Source organism: Pelophylax lessonae (genome assembly GCF_965119305.1).
Source record: "Pelophylax lessonae genome assembly, chromosome: 6".
Lineage (NCBI taxonomy): Eukaryota > Metazoa > Chordata > Amphibia > Anura > Ranidae > Pelophylax > Pelophylax lessonae.
The window spans coordinates 295,841,475-295,865,202 of record NC_138773.1 but is presented as its reverse complement, the minus strand read 5'-3'; the positions used below and the strand labels follow the sequence as shown (position 1 = coordinate 295,865,202).

The 23,728-nt window shown below is 45.0% G+C and overlaps 1 protein-coding gene across 1 annotated transcript in view; it reads right to left on the bottom strand.

The window, feature by feature from the left end:
- Positions 1-305: 305 nt before the first annotated feature.
- Positions 306-23,728, bottom strand: part of STK11IP (serine/threonine kinase 11 interacting protein) — a 96,823-nt gene continuing 73,400 nt past the window's right edge. The window contains exons 22-25 of the mRNA XM_082260938.1: positions 19,917-20,001; positions 17,589-17,668; positions 13,685-14,001; positions 306-715 (exon numbers count right to left, since the gene is read on the bottom strand). Coding sequence (XP_082117064.1) covers positions 575-715; positions 13,685-14,001; positions 17,589-17,668; positions 19,917-20,001 — 623 coding nt within the window. The 3' untranslated portion in view covers positions 306-574. The remainder of the gene's footprint in view (positions 716-13,684; positions 14,002-17,588; positions 17,669-19,916; positions 20,002-23,728) is intronic.

Below are 23,728 nucleotides of genomic sequence, written 5' to 3'. Positions count from 1 at the left end.
AGAGTGAGGAGAAACGGCACAAGAATTCAGCTTTCTGTGGTGCAGCTTATGTGCCAACAGGGGACTTGCTGATAGGAAGAGAGAGCAAAGCGACAGAGCTCATCAGTCTACTGCTTCTCCTTTCACTGTCCAGTCACAGGCTAATGGAGACCTGTAGGTGCTGCTTATATGCAGCAGAGAAAACCAGGCCTCTTGCCCTTCCAGAAAGCATTGTTCTGTGTAAATCTCAGGACTGGATGGACAGAAATACAAAGTGGAAGTTAGTAAAGTGATAAAAAGTCCAGAAGGAATCCTGTAAAATGGGGTAGAAACTTTATTACAATATTACATTAAAATGGGAACATTTCAGAAATTAGAAAAAAAAAAACAACAACAATAGTGCAAAGTCTGCCGCATCTCCATCAACACTCTCCTGGCACAGTTTGGACGGGGTCAGTGTGCAGAACACTCTCCTCTCACAGAGTAAAGCTATAGGAGTCAGGGACACCAGCCTGCCACTGTACACACCATACTGGACACAATCCGGCTGTGACTCAGTAATCCTGTAAAACACTTCTCTATAGTGCTCTGCATTTCAGTCCAGGGTCTCATGGATAACCGGATTGAAGTGTATGTGATATTCAGCTTCCCAGGGAACGCGCAGCCACTCCACTATCTCTTTAGGAAGATCTGGGTTCTCTGTCCACAAAAGCCAAGCACTTTCCTTCTGCTGTGTCTGCAAATAGAAAACAAAGAACGTCAATGGATGGTGACAAAGACAGATCACAAAAACCATGCGAACGGAAAACATTTTAAGGCTCCTTGCATACAGGGCCATTCAGCTGCAGCGTGTCCGGGAGGGAAAGGTGCAGCTTTCAGTGTCTTGGGTTGTTCAGCTGCATGTCCAGGAGGGAAAGGTGCAGCTTCCAGTGTCTTGGGTCATTTAGCTGCAGCATGCATGGGAGGGAAAGGTGAAGCATTCAGTGCCTAGGGCTGTTCAGCTACAGCATGCACGGGAGGGAAAGGTGCCCCATCCAGTGTCTTGGGACGTTTAGCAGAAGCGTGCCCAGGAGGGAAAGGTGCAGAGTCCAGTGTTTTGGGCTGTGCAGCTGCAGCATGCTTAGGAGAGAAAGGTGCAGCATCCAGTGTCTTTGTTGGGCTGTTCAGCTGCAGCATGCCCGGGAGGGGAGGGAAAGGTACATTGTGTACAGTGTTTTGGGCTGTTTAGTTGCAGCGCGCCCAGGAGGGAGAGGTGAAGCATCCAGTGTTTTGGGCTTTGCAGTTGCAGCATGCCCGGGAGGGAAAGATACAGTGTCTTGGGCTGTTCAGCTGCAGGGTGCACGGGAGGGAAAGGTGCCCCATCCAGTGTCTTGGGACGTTTAGCAGAAGTGTGCCCAGGAGGGAAAGGTGCAGAGTCCAGTGTTTTGGGCTGTGCAGCTGCAGCATGCTTAGGAGAGAAAGGTGCAGCATCCAGTGTCTTTGTTGGGCCGTTCAGCTGCAGCATGCCCGGGAGGGGGAGGGAAAGGTACATTGTGTACAGTGCTTTGGGCTGTTTAGTTGCAGCGTGCCCAGGAGGGGGAGGTGAAGCGTCCAGTGTTTTGGGCTTTGCAGTTGCAGCATGCCTGGGAGGGAAAGGTACAGTGTCTTGGGCTGTTCAGCTGCAGCATGCCCGGGAGGGAAAAGTACAGTGTCTTGGGCTGTTCAGCTGCAGCGTGCCCAGGAGGGAAGGGTGCAGCATCCAGTGTCTTGGGCTGTTCAGCTGCAGCGTGCCCAGGAGGGAAGGGTGCAGCATCCAGTGTCTTGGGCTGTTCAGCTGCAGCATGCCCGGGAGGGAAAAGTGCAGCGTCTAGTGTCTTCTTGAACCTCGTCCCTCAACAGATAGGCCCTAAAACGCTGCTACCAATTAGGAAATTGTCCAGCTGCAGCATGCCATTCATTTTGACAAGCTGCCTGCAGCGGGGATGGATGTTGCACCCGTCCCTTCTGGGCACACACTAACATGCCAGGAGGGATACACTACAGCTGAATCGCCCCATGTGCAAAGGACCTAAAGTGGTTCTCAAGGAAAGTATAAAAATTGTATAATTTATCATTAATAAAGTATATTTTTATATAGTAATTTATTCACTAAAAACCTGCTACTATTAAAGTTAAAGATGAATTTCAAGAATTGGACAAAGTCTACCCGCTAAACCTGCAGCAAAGAAAGATCAGATCTGCCTTCCAGCCAGGGCTGTACTGTGTGGTAGAGCTGTATAAATCTTAGGATGGGCTGGACAGAAAAACTTCATTGCCAGGTTAAAAAAAAAAACCCCCATCACTTTCAGTCCTGTGACAACAATCATCAAGAACACAGAAGTTTCAATCAGGAAGTATTATACTGATACCAGGGATCCTATGGCCATCCAGCTGTTGCGGAACTACACATCCCATGAGGCATTGTAAAACTCTAACATTCACAGACATGACTAGGCATGATGGGAATTGTAGTTCCTGAACAACTGGAGGGCCATAGCTTGAAGACCCCTGTGATAGAAGGAGAAAGAGAGAGGAGCTCATCAGTCTGCTGCCTCTCCCTTTAAGCCCCGTACACACGTACCGATCGTCGGCCGAACGATCGGCCGTCTTTTGTCCAGGGCTGTCGGTGTCTGTTGAAAAGTGCAAAAGACAGCACAAGAATTTTGTCCGCCGACTACAGAAGTGATGTCATGTGATGGTTAACTTTCCTTGTGTTTTTTCTTTTCTGAGCATGCCCAGTCTTGCAAATCTGCTGTCTGTCGGCCGAATTCTGTACTGACTGGCGAACAATCGGCCGCTCTGGTGTCGGCATACAAAAATTTTCATGCTTGCAAGACAGATTCTTTTCGGCCGAAAGTGCGCTGTCGGCAGCATCATACTAACAAGCCGAAAATCGGCCGATTGTTCGGCGGCCGAACATTTTCGGCCGACAATAGGTACGTGTGTACGGGCCTTTACTGTCCAGTCACAGGGTTGGGGTGGGTGGGGACCTGCAAGTAAAAGTGAAACTGCAGCAGATAAAAAGGTCAGGTCTCCTCCCCTTCCTGACAGTGCTGTGGGGCAGAGCTGTATAAATCTCAGGACTGGGTGGACAGAAATAACAATTGTTTGGCAGGTAATACAACTCCCTTTGGTGTATGTAATGGTTGAGCTTTAATACAGACAATTAACATTTAGGTATGGGCCCACTTTAATGAGCGGCTGTGTGGATTTAGAAGTGCAGCTCTATTCAGGTGTCAGGTTCCTGCTAATGTTTTGCACTGCCAGGAATGTGTTAGTTCAAGATCCAAGACTTTCCACTAACTCGCGCTAATCGCCAATCACAACATCTTTCATCCCCCTGAATCCTGTACTCAGCTTATCTCTACATCCAAATTTCTCAGACTGGTCACTCAGACAGAGACTTGCCCTGGAATTTAAAGCTGTGGAAAATCTGTCTTCACAGCTTTCTGAATGTCAAAATATTCTCTCTGTGTTTTTTATGTCTACAGATAAGGCTGAATTACTTATCATACACGCAGAAATCTCATACTTAGAATTTAAAGTGATTCTAAACCCTTAATTGTTTTTCAATATAACATCCATGTTATTCTTACCTGCTCTGTGAAATGATTTTGCACACAGCAGCCCTAATCCTTCTCTTATGGGGTCCCCTGTTGGCTCTCCTGGCCCCTCCCCCTCTCCAAGCGCCACCTATAGCAAGTCTCTTGCTATGGGGGCACTCATGCGGGCTCGCTTCCATGCTGGCTCTGTGTCCATACATACGCAGAGCATATCTCGGCCCCGCCCCCTACTCCACCTCATGGGCGTGACTTCCTCAGAGAATCCCTCAGAGGAAGTCACGTGGGCATGACGAAACATGTTGGGGCGGGGCTTGGGTGACATCACAACATACATGCAAGACCAGTAACTATGCTGTATGGATACAACAGTATCCATTCAGCGCCACTCATGCACTACCCAATATATGATGTATAAAATGATCTAATCAAGGAAATTACTGCAAAAACCTAGCAGTGTCCCCACATACAAAGTGGAATAGATTGGGGTGAATGGTGTGGCGATATATCCAATTAAATTATTAAGCAAAAAATAATCGGAAATGTCAAAACATGCATTTCATTTCAATTCAAAAACAGTGGTATCATAAAACATTTAAATGATCAATGTGCTGAGTAAAACAATCGAAGAGACAATTCATAGGCCTCATCCATTAGAAAGGGCAAAGATTAAATATTATTAAAAAAAAAAAAAAAAAACGTCCAAGTGCCCTACTGGGCAGTGCACCCAATCACCACTGCTAGAGATTAAAAAAAAAAATGCAAAAATATAAAAGTCCCATCAGAAACTGTGTAGATGTCTTAAAGTAAATTGAAACAATTCCTTTAATTAAGTGATTTAAAAGCAATCCCGTGACCGGAAGGGACATCATCCGGCTTCTCCTGACACGTTGGGTCACAAACACGTGACTTTCAAGGACCCTTGAGAAGGACACATGTTTGACTTATGGTCGGGCCGAGACCGGAAGTTCAACGCTCTTACCATGCATGACCAACCTGCTGCCTGCTACACTCACTGGTGAGTGTATCTTTTAATCACCTGCCGACCGGCCACCGTGTATTTACTGCAGCAATGTGGTGCTATTGCGCAAAACGACGCACATGTACATCGTTTCGTTCAATAGCCACTAGATGGCGCCATCGTGCTGCCGGAGGCACGAGCGCACCGTTATTGGCTAGCGGAGATGTCAATCAATGGGTCCGGCAGACCCGGGATAATCCTTGGGAGAGGCAGATCACCATTCTGCAAGGGGACAAGATATAGAAATCTTGTGTTCCTGCTTGCACCAGGAACCAGGATCTCTGTCTTTCCCCAGGCAGTGTAAGCCCCCCCCGCCCCCCCACACAGTTAGTAAGCACCCCTTAGGGGCACACCTAACCCTTTGATCACACCTGATGTTAACCCCTTCCTTGCCAGTGCACTGATCACCGTATTAATGACACTAGTCCCCAAAAAATGTCATTTAAGCCCCGTACACACGCACAGATTGTTGGCCAACCGATCGGCCGTCTTTTGTCCGGTGTTTGTTGGTTGAAATGTGCTCTAGACTTGCACTGGACTTTTTTTGGCCAACAAAAACCAACTTCAGAAGTGATGTCATGTGCTGGTTTACTTTCCGTGTGTTTTTTCTTCTCTGAGCATGCCCAGTCTTGCTCATCTGATTTTTGTCGGCCGAAATCTGTACTGACTGAGGAACAATCGGCCGTTCTGTTGTTGGCCAACAAAAATTTTATAGCATGCACACCAGATTTTTTTCGGTCAAAAATTCGCAGTTGGTTGTCGGAAGCATCATACTAACAAGCCGAAAATCGGCAGATCGGACGTTGGCCAACAATTTACGGCCAACAATCTTTGCGTGTGTACAGGGCTTTAGTGTCCGATTTGTCTGCCACAATGTCGCAGTCCTGCTAAAAATCGCTGATCACCGCCATTACTAGTAAAAAAAAATGAAATAAAGATTCCATAAAAATATTGCATCGTTTCTAGACTCTATAAGGTTTGCACAAACCAATCAATAGACGCTGATTGGGATTTTTTTTTCTTTACCAAAAATTTGCAGCAGAATACATATTGGCCTAAATTGATAAAAAAAAAAAAAAAAAAAGAAAATCGATTTTTTAGATTTTTTTTATTGGCTGTGTTTTTTAGCAGAAAGAATTATTTTTTTTTTTTTCAAAATTGCCTGCCTTGTTTATAGCGCAAAAAAATACAAACCACACAGGTGATCAAATACCACCAAAAGAAAGTTCTATTTGTGGGGAAAAAGGACATCAATTTTATTTGGATGCAGCATCGTACAACCGCGCAATTGTCAGTTAAAGTAACGCAGTGCCGAATCGCAAAAAACGGCCTGGTCATTAAGGGGGTAAAACCTTCCGAACCAGAAGTGGTGAAAGAGGAACTTTTATTTTTTTTTAATTGATTTTTTTTTTTTTATTATAACAAATTTTTATTCAGAGTTCACATAAAAGAGGAACTTTTTTTTTATCCCCTCTTACATGTTATGTAGAGTTAAGGCCATACACACTATACAATTGTCTTTAGATTTTCTCCTTTAGATTTACCAAAACCATATAATATGAGGTCAGACCTAAACACTTTCAATTTGCATACAATCAGGCAGGCCCTTGCACTACATAGTTGAAGGTAAATCTAAAGGAAATCTAACAACAAAAGTTGTATAGTGTGTATCCAGCTTTAGGATCATTTCACACAGGCTTTCCTGTCAGTTTTTCAGGTGGATCTGATCGGATGCCCCATGCACCTCTATGGGGCAGCAGATGTCAGCGGTGACATCTCCACTGACACCCGCTGCTATCCGATCCGATCCTGTCCGTGAAATCCAGACGGATGGAAACCCTATTTTCCATCCGTCTGGGGGATCGGATAAAATCAGATGAAAATGAACAGGTGGACCATTTTCATCTGATCTCCCATAGAGGAGAGCGGCGATCTGACAGCTCCGTCTCAGCAAAGTAAGGGGGAGACAGAGCTATCATCTGCCTGCTCAGCGGGGACCGGCGGATTGATCCCTGCTGAGCAAAACAGAGTCTGCCGGGTGGAAATCCCGTGTGAAAGGACCCTTATCTTCAGAAAACATTCTCACCTGCCCAGCAAATCCAGCGTTGTCCTGCTGCCACAGACAGGGTCCCCCGACACCATCTTCCCTTCTCGTGTCATTGGGAGCCGGATGTCTCTTCTGGGCTCCTACAACTGATCCCCAATGCTGGCTTCTGCAGCCTCCTGGGATATGTAATGGGGATACCCTCCCTAGGAGGCTGTATAAGCAGGTACACATCATTCTTACCTAGGTAAGAATAGAGGCATGCATTTTTGGGGGCAGGCTGAAGTATTAAAAAAAATAAAAAACAGGAGGGGGGTTGCAAGTTTATCATGGGAGTGAAGGTTTCCTTTAAACATTCCCAACACCAGACCGCTCAGCTAGCTGCAAATTCTATCATTGTATCATACAATGATTCCAATCCCCTTCTTATCAAATGCCCCACGCATGGAAATCACAGCCTAATGGCATCAATTAGGCAGAAAATTTGCCAATGTGACAAAAAGTCCCCCCCCCCCCAAGGACTTGTATATCAGTGTTCAATCCACAAAGCTCATTATTATTCATTTATTTAAAGTGCAAAACAGGCAGCAGAAAGGTAAAGTGCGCAATCCTCTGTATAAAATGAGAACCTTTCAGGACGCTAATCAGGCGTGGAGCACTCCGAACATTACAATTTATTACGGAGGATTACGCACTTTAACTTTCCGCTGTCTGTTTTGCACTTTAAATAAGAGCTTTGTAACGTCTCTTAGCTTGCACAGGAATATCCTAAATCGCATATCGGATTAGGGCCGAAACAACCAATCAATTATGAAAATAGCTATCAACTATTTTTCGAATCAATTAGTTGTTCTGCATACAGAATGCATTATTTGTTTACATATAAGGAAATACAGTGCAGCACACATACATCTCAGTACACCCTCCATACATGTCAGTAAGTACCTGAACTTGTGAACGTGGGAGGAGCAATGCCTCATGGGACATGTAGTCCTGGGCAGGAAGTGAGTGGTTATAAAGGCAGATGTTTATTTACCTTGCTATAGGGGCACTCTATAGTATACTTTGTAGCTTGCTATTGGAGCACTCTGAAGGCAGGAGCAGCCAGAAATGTCAGTGGGGAACCCCAGAAAAGGAGGATCAGGGCTGCTCTGTGCTAAACCATTACACAGAGCAGGTAAGTATGACATATATGTTGTTTAAAAAAAAAGAAAAAATACACTTTAGGCCCCGTTCACACTGGGGCGATGCTACTTCGCCGGGCGACCTCACAGCGGCCGGCACGGACTTCATAACATTGAAGTCAATGCAGGTCGCTCCGGGTCACCCCAAAGAAGCTCCGGACCCTTTTTCTAAGTCGGAGCGACTTGTGTCGCTCCTATTAGAACGGGTCCACAGCTTCTCTGTGGAAGGCGACCTACGGCGACCAGGTCGCCTGACAGGTCGCCCCAGTGTGAACGGGGGCTTAAAGACTTTGTGCAGGGAAGATCAGCATCTGAACCCAGAGAAGGTGGAGGCTGATAGACTGGAGGTAATAGAAGGCATTACAATTACATTTAAAGAGTCAACTTTTACCAGTATTGTATTTAAAATGATCAGATCTATGGAAAAAAAAAAAAAGTGTCTCAGCTTTTAGTACTACTTTAATATAAAAGATTTATTACTTTATTATTACTTTCACTGTTTCACAGTATACATGAACCCCTTATAGTAGCAATTATCTGCTCTTTTCTTTTTTACTAAAAAGGGCTCATTTGTTTTTTTTAACCCCATTATGACAGATGATACAAAAAAAAAAAAAAAAAAAAAAAAAAAAAAGCATGTTGCTGCTACTAAATATCTTAGGCCTGGTTCACACCTATGCATTTTTGGTGCTTTACACTACAGTTCATCTAACATGGTTTCCTATGGGACACGTTCACATCTATGCTTTTTTTCAGCCGCTGCGTATTTGGAAAGGGTCAAGGACTTTTTTTCCATGCAAAATTGTGCTTTTTTTTTTGGTTCAATGGAGAAGCTGCAGAAAATCATGTGTGTTTTTGCCGAATTTTGCGTTTATCTGCCCAACAGTAAATTGGCCCAAAAAAAAAAAAAAAGCATAAACAATGCAAATTGCAAAAAAAAAAATTGCATGTGCAAAAATGCAGAACGCACATCAAAAAGCACTGCAGAAACTAATCAAAAGCAAACTGCATAGGTGTGAATCGAGCCTTAAGCTGGCCAAACGTATTGATTTTTGGACGAGAATTTTCATACGAAAAATCTTTCTACATTCACTGAATGAAAGAATGTCTTTGAAAATTTCACTTGCTTTTAACATTCAGTTTTATACTGTAATGAAGTTAATTTCTGAACGAAAACCACATACACGGTCTGAAAATTCCTTTGACCAAGAAGTTTTCTATTCTGCTCAATCAATATTTCCCATCACTGTGGTTGAAAACGAACGTTGATTTGATCCCACTAACTATTAGAAAATTGAACGAACATTCTTTGAATGAAGATTTTTTTGGAAGGAAGACTGTTTTTGTATGGCCAGCTTAGGTGACAGCAGGCACAGGTAAGTTTTATCCAGCCACCTGCCTATGACAAGGGAGTCCGTCATACATAATATATTATAGCTCGGTCTGAAAATCGGCAATTTAATTTCTTTTTTTTTTTAAACAAAAACTTTGATCGGAGTCTGATGATATTTACCAGATTCAACCTCTAACAGTATACCTCTTCTGTCTGTTATTGTCAGAGTGGATTAGAGATTTAGCTCCCCAACCATATATATTTGGTTATTTTTATTTACTACTGCATATAGATATTTAGGAATAAATTGCTATTTTTTTTTAAACTTTACATAACTAAATTATACACCTCACTATTTTTAAGGTTATTATCCAATTACCGTATATACTCGAGTATAAGCCAAGTTTTTTAGCACATTTTTTTGGGCTGAAAACGTCCCCCTCGGCTTATACTCGAGTCAAAAGGGAAAAAAAAAATGTTCCCAGCCGGCCTGATGTGCTCCGAGGCCCCTCAGGTTTAAAAATGGCGCCGCCCCGCGCCAACATGTCACTGCGCATGCGCCGCCGCCGCTCGGGAAAGGCCGTACACGTTCGGCTATTCCCGGGAACGTATACGAGCTTTCCCGAGCAGCGGCGGCGCATGCGCAATGACGTGTTGGCGCCAGGCGGCGCCATTTTTAAATCTAAGGGGCCTCAGGAACAGGTAAGAGACTCCTCCACAGCTGCACTACCTGCCGTTATGCGGGGCTGCAGGCATACTACAAGAGATGCAGGGCTGCAGGCATGGATACACCTGTACCATGCCCGCAGCCCCGCATTCTCTTGTACTATGCCCGCAGCCACGCATTCTCTTGTACTATGCCCGCAGCCCCGCATTTTCTTGTACTATGCCCGCAGCCCCGCATTCTCTTGTACTATGCCCGCAGCCCCGCATTCTCTTGTACTATGCCCGCAGCCCCGCATTCTCCTGTACCATGCCCGCAGCCCCGCATTCTCCTGTACCATGCCCGCAGCCCTGTATTATCCTGTACCATGTCCGCAGCCCTGCATTATCCTGTACCATGTCCGCAGCCCTGCATTGTCCTGTATCATGCCCGCAGCCCTGCATTATCCTGTACCATAACCGCAGCACTGCATTCTCCTGTACCATGCCAGCAGCACTGCATCTCCTGTACTATGCCCGCAGCCCCGCATTCTCTTGTACTATGCCCGCAGCCCCGCATTCTCTTGTACTATGCCCGCAGCCCCGCATTCTCCTGTACCATGCCCGCAGCCCCGCATTCTCCTGTACCATGCCCGCAGCCCCTGTTTTGGGTCTTGTGGTGGTCCAGTTGGATCCAGTAGCTGCTGCATTTCCCACCCTAGGCTTATACTCGAGTCAATCATTTTTCCCATTTTATTGTGGTAAAATTAGGGCCTCGGCTTATATTCAGGTTGGCTTATACTCGCGTATATACGGTAATCAAAACAATAAATCAGCCAACTAATCGATTATTAAAATGATTGTTAGTTGCAGCCATATGCTGGAATACATCAAAATCCTCTGAATTCCAGTTAACCTTTACTGTAACATAAAGTTACTTGGAAACGCTGGGGTAGACCGTTGTGTTCGTGCAGCCCATGCGTCCTAACTGATATCAATGGGACTGCCTGTATAGGGATGCACAGAACACCTGTGCTTCCCCATGTGGGTAAACATGGACCTCCATTGGCATATGCTTTACTACGCACCATGTGAACGAGGCCTGTCACCCAAAGTGAAAATGCCAGAATAGCCCCCCCCCCTCACATGAGTTTTCAACTATGTAAGCAGTATAAATTGCTGGCTATGCCCTTTTTGTGCCCCCTTCCTGCCTAAGTGCCCAAGGCAGCTGCCTTTCTGGCTTACCCCTCGGCCTGGCCTGAGGGGTAAGGCGGAATCTGAATGCTTCTTTAATGATCATGCACAATGAAAGGTTTGCTGTTGATGCTTTTAAACAAGTGTCTCAGGAGACATGCCCTCTCCTGCCCTACCATTCATTGATGAAACTTTCATCACTGTGAATGGAAGGGAGAATCCTGTGACTCATCAGACTCTTCTCCATTCACAGATCTTGCTACAGAGGTTACTTGCTTTCACATAGTCTGTCCCTAATTGCAATTTCAGACAAAACAATAGTGAGGGAGAAGGATAGAAAGGGATAAACCACTGTGTTGAAATTTCAGTTCAAAGAGGAACCTCACTCCCCTGCAACCCCCCTACTATTTATTCTTACCTTTTTTTCTGGGTTAACAACAAGCATAACTACCAAATCCAGCTGCTTTATGCAGGGATCTGTCACTCCAGTGCTGCTGGTCCCTCTCACCAAACTTCCCCCCCCCCCATCCTCATCCTGGCCTTTTGGGGACTGGCTGTCTCTTCAGGGTTCTTGCAGTTGGCCCCCTGGTGTCCCACATGTACCATCAGCAGCAAGAACCAGGAAGAGACAGACACCCCCTTGATGGTGGAGTACTCCGCAGCTTCAAAGGAAGTATCCCAGAGTGGCAGATACAGTATCCTTGCCTAGGTGAGAATCCCGGAAGTACAAGGAGGGTTTAAAAAAAATATATATAATTAAATAAAAATCTTAAGAGTAGATTGGGGGGGGGGGGGTAAGAGTGGAATGCAGGGAAGTGAGTGCTGTAACAAAGTGGCTCTAAAGCCAAAAGGTTTTTGCCCTAATGCATTCTCTGCATTAAAGTAAAAAATGCCTCACTACTGGTCCTACCCACCCTAACCCCTAAACACTTACCGGACCCTGCTCCAGAGCTGACTGCAGCACCACTTCCCTCACTTTCTGCCTTCATAGGAGAAACTCAGGGCAGCAAAGCCAGAGGCCCCTGCTGATGTCAGTCAAACTCCTGTAAGGATGGAGCAGGGACATGTTTTACTGGTGCCATGTGTGTCTATGGATGCACAAAGCCAGACTCAGGAAGGCATGTGCATGGGTGTCTCCTTAGCACCTGGCTTGCTAAAGAGGTGCCCAGAGGAGGTAGAAGCTGAAAGACCTGGTGGGGAGCTCCAGAAGAAGAGATAAGGGACATTTCTGTACAATATCGTTGCACAGAGCATGCAAGTATAACATCTATTATTTTATTGGGACAAAAAAATAATAATAATAAAAAGTCTTCAGCCTTTAGTACTACTTTAACAGTATCCTTCACCTGGAAACACCTGAACTCTGACTTTTGGCCATCTAAAGCAGGGGTCTCCAAATGTTCTAAAGAAAGGGTCAGTTTTCTGTCCTTCAGACCTTAGGGGGGCTGGACTGTGCCCAGTGGGGGTAGTCCCGACCTTTGATATTAGGGGAGAAATAGTTGGTTTCAGCGGGAGGAATTATGCCTCAAGAGCCGGATAAAGGCAAGCAAAGGGCGGCAGTTTGGAGACCACTGATCTAAAGACATATTTATAAAGCAGAAAATGGGACTTTCACTGCTGGTGAATTACTCATTCTCATTGAACCTGAAAGAATCACCTGCACTGAATGTTTGGTGAATATCAGATGGACTGCTTTCTAAATACTGTATATACACACACTATATATATATATATATATATATATATATATATATATATATATATATATATATATATATGTACATGTATATGTGTATATATATATATATATATGTACATGTATATGTGTGTGTATATATATATATATATATATATATATATATATATATATATATATATATATATATATATACACACATGTATATTTATATATATATATATACATACACACACACACACACACACACACACACAACTGTCTATATTTTCGTATCATAACAAAGACAGATGCCAGTGCTAAGGTTATTGTATCTTTGTGTATTACTGATGAAGGATCTTCGTGCATACTGATAAAAAAAAAAAAAAAAAAAACACATTTAAAATAGAGATGTTCCAGGTTCTGAGCTTAATGGTTACAAAAGCTCATCATGGCTCAAATTAATTGGGAATTCTTCACTCCTCCGACACCTTATAACAGCACTTGTAATCATGCACAGTTCTCCTCCTCCGCTCTGTTCCTTGTGCTGCTCTTATCTCCCCTTAATGAGGAGCGGAGCTGTGAGCTGCACTTATCAGGAGGGAGGTGAGCCTCTCTACTAACCTCTAACTGAAGGTCCAGCTGTGAAGATAAAATATATATAATCGACTAGATAAAGGCTATTATGTTATTCAGAGAGGAGCTGACGATCAGTAGGAAGACAAAAAGCAGGGAGGGAGGGAAAGTGACAGAACATAGAAAAGGAGGACAGGAGTGCATACAAGAGTCTGCAGTGAAAGGTCATTAAAGCTGGACTCCAGCCTTCCCATCAGTCTTGCACTCTTGTAAAGGCTCCTCTCCTGTACTAAAATTTCACTGCACACTGTGAGCTAAAAAGGTCAGCAGCCACCCCTAATTCTCTCAGCACAGCTTTGAAATTCTGTGATAGAATGAGGACATATGAATTTTTTTTTTGTTTTCAGGAGCCAATGCTGAGCTCTTCAGATCTCAATTAGGGTCTGTGGGTCCCATACCTCATTATAAAGATGGATGCGTAGATGCAGTGTTGCAGAGCTGAACAGGTGCACAGAGCTGATGCTGCTAATGGACTGCTTGTCCTTAACCTGAACTCTGTCCGCAGGCTCCTGACCGGTGTCTTTTCCAGCAGGTGAAGGACCGTGAAGCCACTGATGGGTTTCCTCCAGGATGTACATATGAGTATGGGTGAGCAGCAAACTGACTGCTGTGGCATTAGCAGCACCTTGGGCCAGTGCTGCAAGGGATGCGGTGTTCTGCGGAACTATGGTGTCATTCGCACATGAGTTTGCTGGTTTATCAGCTGAAACGTCCTCTGAAAGAGAGAGCACAGCTGGTTAGATATAGAAGATTATTTCATACTACTGAACAGGAAAATCCGATTGGTTCAAATTTGGCAGTGCAGTATGCATATCACCAATCTTTCATGCACTTCGGCACAAAATAAGAAAAAAACAAAACAAAATAGGCAACCCTGAATAAGATCTATTTAAAAATGACCAGCTTAAGTTTTCTTAATTACGTTAAATTTAGAATCTAAAAGCTACCCTTCTGAGGTGTAAATTTCCAGTGCTCTGATCTGTGTTGCAGTGCATCTTCCTGATGGGCCCTATCCCCAGATACAGAGGCGTAACTAGAACCTTCAGGGCCCTGATGCAAGAAACCATGAAGGGCCCCCCAGACCCCTGGCCGGGGCCCTTCCCTTCAAGCCCAGGGCTCTTTCCACTAATCCTGGGGCTCTTTACTCTCGTTGCATGGCCTTTTATTACGGTCCCGCAGGAGGATCCTTTCACAAGTTCTGCAGTGGGCCCCCTTCCTGCAATCTTGGGGACTCCCCACAGTGGTGCAATGCCAGGGCCCGGTCGCAAGTGTGACCTTCGCGATCCTGGAAGTTCACCCACTGGTTTGCTACTGGGCCCCCTGGAGCATGGGGCCCAGTAGCAATTGCAACCCCTGCAACCCCTGTAGTTACGCCCCTGCCCAGATACCTGGGACGCCATAATCTTGCTTAAAGTGGAATTTCAGTTTGTTTTGTAAAATCAGCAGCTACAAATACTTTTAAAAAACCAGTGCCTGGACTCCAGCGCTGTCAACTCGCAACTGGTTCTTCTTACTGCTTCAGGTTCCCGGCACCGCCATCTTGGATATGGGAGCCAGCTGTGGCTTCCTGAGGAACCACAGCTGGCTACCCAAGGAACCACAGCCGGCTACCCATTGCACATGCACAAGGTCACACGGCGCTTTAGGAATGGCCCTTCAGCCTCCTGGGATAGGTGAAGCAACCCAGGAGACTTTAAGATGGGAGAGGGGAGGGGGAAAAGAACACCATCCTCGCCTAAGTGAGTACTGTGGTTGTGGGAGCGGGCACTGATACAAATTCAAATTTATACTGTGGTAACGTCACACTAGTCCTATGCAAATTGGATTCTGTGCCTCCCCACTCTCCCTCCAGACTCAGACCTTGATTTCCAAATGAAAGTCAAAATTTTCCAGTCACTGATGATTTGGGGAGCCATGTCATCTGCTGGTGTTGGTCCACTGTGTTTTATCAAGTCCAAAGTCAGCACAGCCCTCTAGCAGAAAATTCTAGAGCATTTCATGCTTTCCTCTGCTGACCAGCTTTATGGAGATGCGGATTTCATTTTCCAGCAGGACTTGGCACCTCTCCACACTGCCAAAACTACCAATACCTGGTTTAATGATCACGGTATCACTGTGCTTGATTGGCCAGCAAACTCGCCTGACCTTAACCCCATAGAGAATTTGTGGGGTATTGTCAAGAGGAAGATGAGAGACACCAGACCCAACAATTCAGATGAGCTGAAGGCTGCTATTCAAAGCATAACACCTCATCAGTGCCACAGACTGATCGCCCACCAGCTTTGAAGACTGAGAACCGAGCAATCAAAGACTGCTGATTGCTCAGTTCTTAGAGCTCTGTGAGCAGAGAGATGGTATCTGTCAGTCACCGCTGTCTGCTGTGCCCCTCCAGCGCTCACTGGACTGCTGGGCTGTGGAGAGGGCAGGAGGGGGTGGCTCAGGCCCTCAGCGGCTCGCTGAGAGGCTGAGCCAGGTGCCAGTCTAGGGTTCTGGGTGGATCCCTACCATATGGTCGCAATCTTTCCCCAGCCTGGACCGGCTCTGTAATTTCAGCCAACAGCAGGCTTCAACCCACTGTCTGCTGAAAATGGGTCACAGGAGTGCAGTGCACTCCTGTGATCAACAGAAGTACAGCCAAACGAGCTTAACCCTTGCAGTGCGAGGTCAGCCCTTTTACAAGGATAGTCTTTAAATCTCCCCAGAGTTCAACTTTAGTATGAAATCTTTAGATTAATACACTGAACTGAAAATTTTTTTGACTTTGAAAAGAATGCTTAAAGCGTAACTAAAGTCCACAATACCGACCTCTGCTTCAACGTTCCAACCTCTGCTCTGGCATCTTCTTCCCATCTTTAGCCAAATGCCAGTCTTTGGCCTCCTTGAATTAGCCAGAGAGGGATGGCGCCACGCCTGCAGAGGAGTTCAGTCATTCAGGGGCGCTGGCACTGTCCTGCAGGCGCAGCCCAGTGTACATTTTAACCACTTCAGCCCTGCCCACCACAGTTTTACTGCAGCAGGCAGGCGCTCCTGGACAAAGTGACGTAGTACTACGTTGCTTGCTCAGGAGACTGTAGGGGGCGAGTGAGCGCCGGCAGCGCGCCCCCGCTCATTAGCTGGGGAGCCAGGGCATGTGACCGGCGGCTCCGATGACTGCCGGCCACTCGCGATCTCCCTCAGCAGACAGAGAAGGACAGACGGCTGATGTAAACACAGCCGTCTGTCATTCTCCCTGAAGTGATCACAGAGGCTATGTGATCCTGCTATATAGGATCGCATGACACTGTGATTACTTCACAAGCCATGCCCCCTGAAAGTTAGAATCACCCCCCTAGGGACACATTATTTAACCCCTTGAGCACCAGTACAGTTAACCCCTTCCCTGCCAGTGTCATTATCACAGTAACAGTGCATATTTTCAGCAATGATTACTGTAGTAATGTCACTGGTACCCCCAAAAGTGTTAAAAATGTCAGTTAGGGGTCCGATCTGTCCGCCGCAATGTCGCAGTCCCGCAAAAAAAAAAAAGGAAAAAAAAAAACCGCAGATCGCTGCCATTACTAGTAAAAAAAAAAAAAAACAATACAAATGACATAAATCTTTCCCATAGTTAGTAAATGCAATAACTTTGGCGCAAACCAATCAAAATACGCTTATTGTGATTTTTTTTACCAAAAATATGTAGCAGAAAACAAATTGGCGTAAAATGTTAAAAAATTTAGATTTTTTAAATTTTTTTGAGAATTTCATATAAAAAAATGTGAAAAATATTATTTTTTCAAAATTGTCGCTCTTTTTTTGTTTATAGCACAAAAAATAAAAATCACACAGGTGATCAAATACCACCAAACAAAGCACTGTTTGTGGGGAAAAGGGGACGTCAATTTCTTTTGGGTACATCGTCGTACGACTGCGCAATTGTCTGTTAAATTCACGCAGTACCGAATCGCAAAATAGGGCCTGGTCATTGAGCAGCCAAATCCTCCTGGGCTAAAGTGGTTAAAGAAGACTGTCAGCAGGCAGATAGGTTGATTTTATTGCAGAAGAGACATGCAATAAAAAAACTGCCGACTTGCATCATTTAATTTAACACTTTAGTTTTGCTTTAAACTAAAAAATGTATTATAGAGTGGAGCTGAAGTTTTAACAGCCAGAGCTTTATTATTACAAAAAAAAAGAAAGTTTTATTCAAACATAAATCTAATTTTTTTTTCTCGGTAGTGAAGGAAGCAGAAGTAAGTGGCCATGAAGATGTTATGGATGGAACCTCACAGGTGTAGAGACCTTGATTGATAAAATTCTTACCTTGCATGAAATACGCCAGCACATAGCGATAGTCACCCGGGCTCTGGCTTCCTTCTTCAAGGTTATCATGTAGGAGATGCCTGCAGCAGAGACAAGATACAGAAAAGGGCTGGAAGGCAGGTGCGATTCAGATAAAAAGGACAACACGAGCATCTATCACACCAATCTGCAGTTAAAGGCGAACTATAGTCCTATTTATTATTTATAGCCACCAATAAAAAAATGAACACCCTCATGTAAATAATCTTATCAATTACTGGTAATATTTTAAAGCGTATCCAAACCCTAAAACAGAACATAAGAATATATGGCAGCTTACCAGTCCTTAGATGTGGTGGCTGTATTATTATTCATTTCCCCCCTTTATTTTCACCCGGTAATCCTGTGAATAACATTTTCCGTCCTAGGGTGACAACACTCACTCACTGCACTTTATCTATGGAGGAGCAGCCTTGTAACCCTAGGACAGGACTATAGAACACCCCCACTCCTCAGGTGTCTGTAGTTCCAAGGGGAAAACTGAAAGGGATGATACCATTTGTTTGAAATGTCAGTTCAGTGCACAGAAAACTATAAAAAGGACACTAAAGTTCAGGCAGGATCAACGGGTGTTTTTCTGTAAGTGAAATAACAAAACCAATGCAGGCAACACATCTAAGGACTGGTAAGGCGCAATATAGTACACTGCTCAAAAAAATTTAAGGAAAATATTTAATCAGAGTATAGCATCAAGTCAGTTAAACTCCGGGAATTTTGATCTGGTCAGTTAAGTAGCAGAGAGGGTTGTTAATCAGTTTCAGCTGCTTTGGTGTTAATGAAATTAACAACAGCTGCACTAGATGGGCAACAATGAGACGACCTCCAAAACAGGAGTGGTTTTACAGGTGGAGGCCCACTCACATTTTTTCTCTTCTCATCTTTTCTGACCGTTTTTTCACTGGTTTTGCATTTGGCTAGGGTCAGTGTCACTACTGGTAGCATGAGGTGATACCTGGACCCTATAGGGGTTGCACAGGCATTCCAAATCCTCCTGAACGGCACATCAATACGTTCCATTGCCAAAAGATTTGCTTTATCTCCCAGCACAGTCTCAAGAGCAAGGAGGAGATTCCAGGAGACAGGCAGATACTCTAGGAGAGCTGGACAGGGCTGTAGAAGGTACTTACCCATCATCAGGACCGGTATCTGTTCCTTTGTGGAAGGAGGAACAGGATGAGCACTGCCAGAGCCCTACAAAATGACCTTCAGCAGGCTACTGGTGTAAATGTCACTGACCAAACAATCAAAAACAGACTTCATGATGGTGGCCTGAGGGCCCAACTTCCTCCGGTGGGCTCTGTGCTCACTGCCAAGCACCATGGAGCTCGATTGGCATTTGCCATTGAACACCAAAACTGGCAGATCCACCACTGGTGCCCTGTGCTTTTCACAGATAAGAACAGGTTCACCCTGAGCACATGTGACAGACTCAAAACGGTCTGGAGAAGCTGTGGAGAATGTTATACTGCCTGTAACATCGTTCAGCACGACCAGTTTGGTGGTGGGTCAGTGATGGTCTAGGGAGGCATATTCATGGAGGGACGCACAGACCTCTACAGGCTAGAAAATGGCACCCTGGCCGCCATTAGATATCAGGATGAAATCCTTGGACCCATTGTCAGACCCTACACTGATGCAGTGGGTCCTGGGTTCCTCCTGGTGCAGGACAATGCCTGACCTTATGTGGAGAGAGTATGCATCCAGTTCCTGGAGGATGATGGAATTGATACCATTGAATGGCCCCCATGCTCGCCTAACCTAAATCCAATAGAACACCTCTGGAACATTATATTTGGTCCATCCGACGCCGCCAGGTTGCACCTCAGTCTGTTCAGGAGCTCAGTGATGATCTGGTCCAGATCTGAGATGAAATACCCCAGGACACCATTCATCGTTTTAGAAGGAGCATGCCCTGACGTGCTCAGGCATGCATAGAAGCACGTGGGAGCCATACAAACTACTGAGGACCATTTTGAGTTGCTGCAATTACATTTCAGTAAAATGGACTAGCCTGCTGCATAATTTTTTCACTTTGATTTTCGGGGAGTCTTTGAATTCAGCCCTCTGTAGGTTGATCATTTTAATTTCCATCAAACGATGTGGCATCCTTTCATTCCTAACACATTACCCAGTCCATATCAGTATAGATATCCAACATGATATTTTTCCCCATTGAGATTTAATGGGTTTTCAAAGTGTTCCTTTAATTTTCTTTTTTTTTTATTGGGTTAGGATATTCTTCAAAAAATGTGTGTGGTTGTCTAAAGACAATATGAAAAGTTTACTTACCAAAGACGATGACCCTGCATGACTCCCTCCTCGATGCTGTAGTCCAGAGCACTGCGATAACGTGGGGGAAGCTCAGACATCGCATCTGCAATTCAGAAACCAATTTATATTTCTTCTAGTGTTCAAAAGGAATGTTTAGTAATTCCTGTGCTTTTTTTTTTTTGGACATGCATATAAAAGAGATCTAGTTGATAACCTTGTCAATGTGGGGGTTATTTACTAAGACTGGAGAGTGCAAATTTGGTGCAACTCTGCATAGAAACCAATCAGCTTCCAGGTTTTATTGCCATAGCTAAATTGAACAAGCAGAAGTTAGAAGCTGATTGGCTACCATGCACAGCAGCAAAGAAGTTTGCACTCTCCAGGTTAGTAAATCATTCTGTGTGTGTTGAGACCTAAGAGACCCTGTCACCTACTTAAAACATTGCAGATAAAAGCACATAAAAATCAAGCATTTTAAATGCTTACTTGCAGTATTTTTCCTTTCCATAAATTATTTTTTTATTTACGTGTCTGGGGTTACTAGAGGTTTTGACTAGTCCAGGAAGAGTCAATTCCCAGCACAGCTCCTCCTTACTTGCATCTTATAGCCCCTTCCTCCTATGGGAGTGTCTAATTACTGTCTGTGTCGGCTCAGCTCCTCCCTTTACCTCCATACATAACCTTTTATGTTTCAGTTGGGGGGAGAAGCAAAAGGGAATACTAGAACCGGGATATGCAAACTGTGGCCCTCCAGCTGTTGCAGAACTACAAATCCCATGAGGCATAGCAAGACTCTGACAGCCACAAGCATGACACTCAGAGACAGAGGCATGATGGGACTTGTAGTTTTGGAAAAGCTGGAGGGCCACAGTTTGCATATCCCTGTACTAGAGTGTCACTTTGGTGACAGGTCTGAATCAGCTGGCATCACATCAAAGATGGCAGCACCCAATTGCAGTCACGGGCTACAGGTAAGGCTTTTACAAGTAAATAACAAGGATAAAATATATTTTATTTTTTTTTATATTTTTACCTTTAGTTCCCCTTTAACCACTTGCCAACCGCCGCACGACTATCTACGTCGGCGGTCAGCCCCTCACAGGCAAATTGACGTAGGGCTACGTCACTAGCTTGTGAGGGTCTAGGGAGCGAGCGCGCGCCGCCGGAGGCCCGCTCCCGTGTGGTCACGGACCCCCCCCCGCGCGTGTGACCGGCGGACCAGATGTCCGCCGGTCACTCTGCGATCGGCGGGGGAGAGGGAGAAAGTCAGACGGCTTGTGTAAACAAGCTGCCTGTCATTCTCCCCTGTGTATGAAGGATGATCATACGGTTCTACTATTTAGAACCGTCGATCACTCTTAATAGATCTGAAGCCACAGCCAATCACAGTAGAAAGCACGCCCCTAGGGACACACATAGCCCCTCCCTTTCAAAAAAAGTTAACCCCTTCACTGCCAGTGTATTTTTACAGTAACAGTGCATATGTATAGCACTGATTACTGTAGAAATGTCACTGGTAACCCCAAAAGTGGCAAAAATGTCAGTCAAGGGTCCAATCTGTCCGCCGCAATGTCGCAGTACCGCAAAAAAAAAAAATCGCAGATCGCCGCCATTACGCGTTAAAAAAAACCCCGCAAAAATGACAAAAATCTTTCCCTTTGTTAGTAAACGCGATAACTTTTGCGCAAACCAATCAAAATACGCTTTTTGCGATTTTTTTTTACCAAACATAGGTAGCATAAAACAAATTGGCCAAAAATGTTAAAAAATTTAGATTTTTACATTTTTTTTGGGGGGAATTTCATATAAAAAAAATGTGAAAAATATTGTTATTTTTGCAAAATTTACGCTCTTTTTTTGTTTATAGCGCGTGATCAAAAAATCGCACAGGTGATCAAATACCACCAAAAGAAAGCTCTGTTTGTGGGAAAAAAAGGACGTCAAATTCGTTTAGATACAGCGTCGCACGACCGCGCAATTGTCCGTTAAAGTCACGCAGTGCCGAATCGCAAAATACCCCCTGGTCAGGAAGGGGGTAAAATCTTCCGGGGCTTAAGTGGTTAAAAGGAGAAATATGGCCACAGTACTTTTAGCTATACTTCTCCTATAGATCACAGAAGTGCACTTAGTTTTGTACTCCTGTGACCTAGATGTTGCTGTCAGCAGTGGTCACAGATCCGGTCCAGGCTCTGTAGAGATTCCCAACAATAACGTCGGGATCCATCCAGATGCCTGACTGGCAGCTGTCTCAGGCTCTCAGCAGCACCTTGAGAAACTAAACCAACTTCTGGTCGGGCATCTGGGTGGATCCTAACATTAATGTCGGGATATGTGCAGAGCCTAAACCGGATCTGTGAGGTCAGCAGCTCCTGCCCCATCCACAGCCTGGCGTTCCAGTGAGCACAGGAGGGGAACAGCAGAGAGCTGGTGACTGACAGTCTATGGGTCTCTGCACACTGAAGACCAAGAATTTAGCAATCAGCAGTCTTTGATCGCTCAGATTTCAGTGTAGAGTCTCCAGGGGACAGATTCTGCATCCACTTAGGTGAGAATTACTTTTTCTTGAATCCTGCACTTCTCTTTTTAAAGGGACTCCATCGTCAGAAGAATATTTGCCACCAAAAATCCTTTGATTTTGTGGAAGGATTTTTATCTTGAGGCGATCCTTTAAAGCAGAACTGAAGGTCAAAACTAAAAAATGAACAGCAGGCAGGATCTTTATTCCAGAACACACACTCTCTGTCCCTTCTGCAATAAAAACAAACCTACCTGTATGTTTCCATCTTCTTTAGAATGTACACGGAGCTGCACATGTGCAGCTTGGTGCAGAGATGGCATTGCGCATGCATGCAAATGTCATTCTACACAGACCAATCACAAGACAAGACAGCCAAAAACCTGGCACCCTAAAGAAGCCTGGGAGACTATGTCAGTGTCAGCAAAGGAGCTTGCTGACATCAGATCATAGGAGCAGACTCAGCAGAGATATTTCCATAGGAGCAGAGATATTTGCAAACTTTAATTTTGCTTTAACCCCAGTTTAAACTGTTACATCATATGTGATCCGCACAGTAATTGCACCGCATTCCTGTGCAAATCACATGCGATTCTGTGCGGATAATTTTGTATGGCTCAAATTGCACCGCATCCGCACAAAAAAGGTGCAGGCACCTTTTTTTTTTGCTGAACTGGAAACTGTTTGCATGGGGGTTCATACCCATGTGATCCAATTCAGACAAACGCACTGCGCATTGTGACCTACGTTTGGGGTGTCGTTAACTTTTAATGGACACCTGCAGTACATTGCATGAACACAGTGCGACTGCTATGTGGTGCGATGTGGGAAACGCATTCCTGTGCCTTTCCCGCATCGCATCAGTGTGAGCGGGCTATCCACTCTGGCTAGTCCCAGATTTGCTTTAACCACTTGCCGACCGGTCACGTTGACCGTACTGCGGCAAAGTGGCTCGATTCCGTCCAGCGACGTAGACCTACGTCGCTGGACTCCTCCCCCTGTAGGCGGCGCGCCCGCTGTTTTCAGTCACAGCGGGAGTCGGGCCAGGGGAGGAGCGGCGGCGATCGCCGGGGAATCCAGTTTGGAGATCCACCCGCTTGTGTAAACAGAGTGGGCGGATCTCCTAAGTGACAAGGAGTGACAGATTGCAGTGTTCAGCATAGCTGAACATCCGATCTGTCCTTGTGTCACTCAGTCACCTCCCCCCACACACGTCAGTAAGCTCCAGGCATACATTAACCCCTCCCTCTCCAATAAAATGAACCCCTTCCCTGCCAGTGTCATTTTTACAGTAACAGTGCATATTTATAGCACT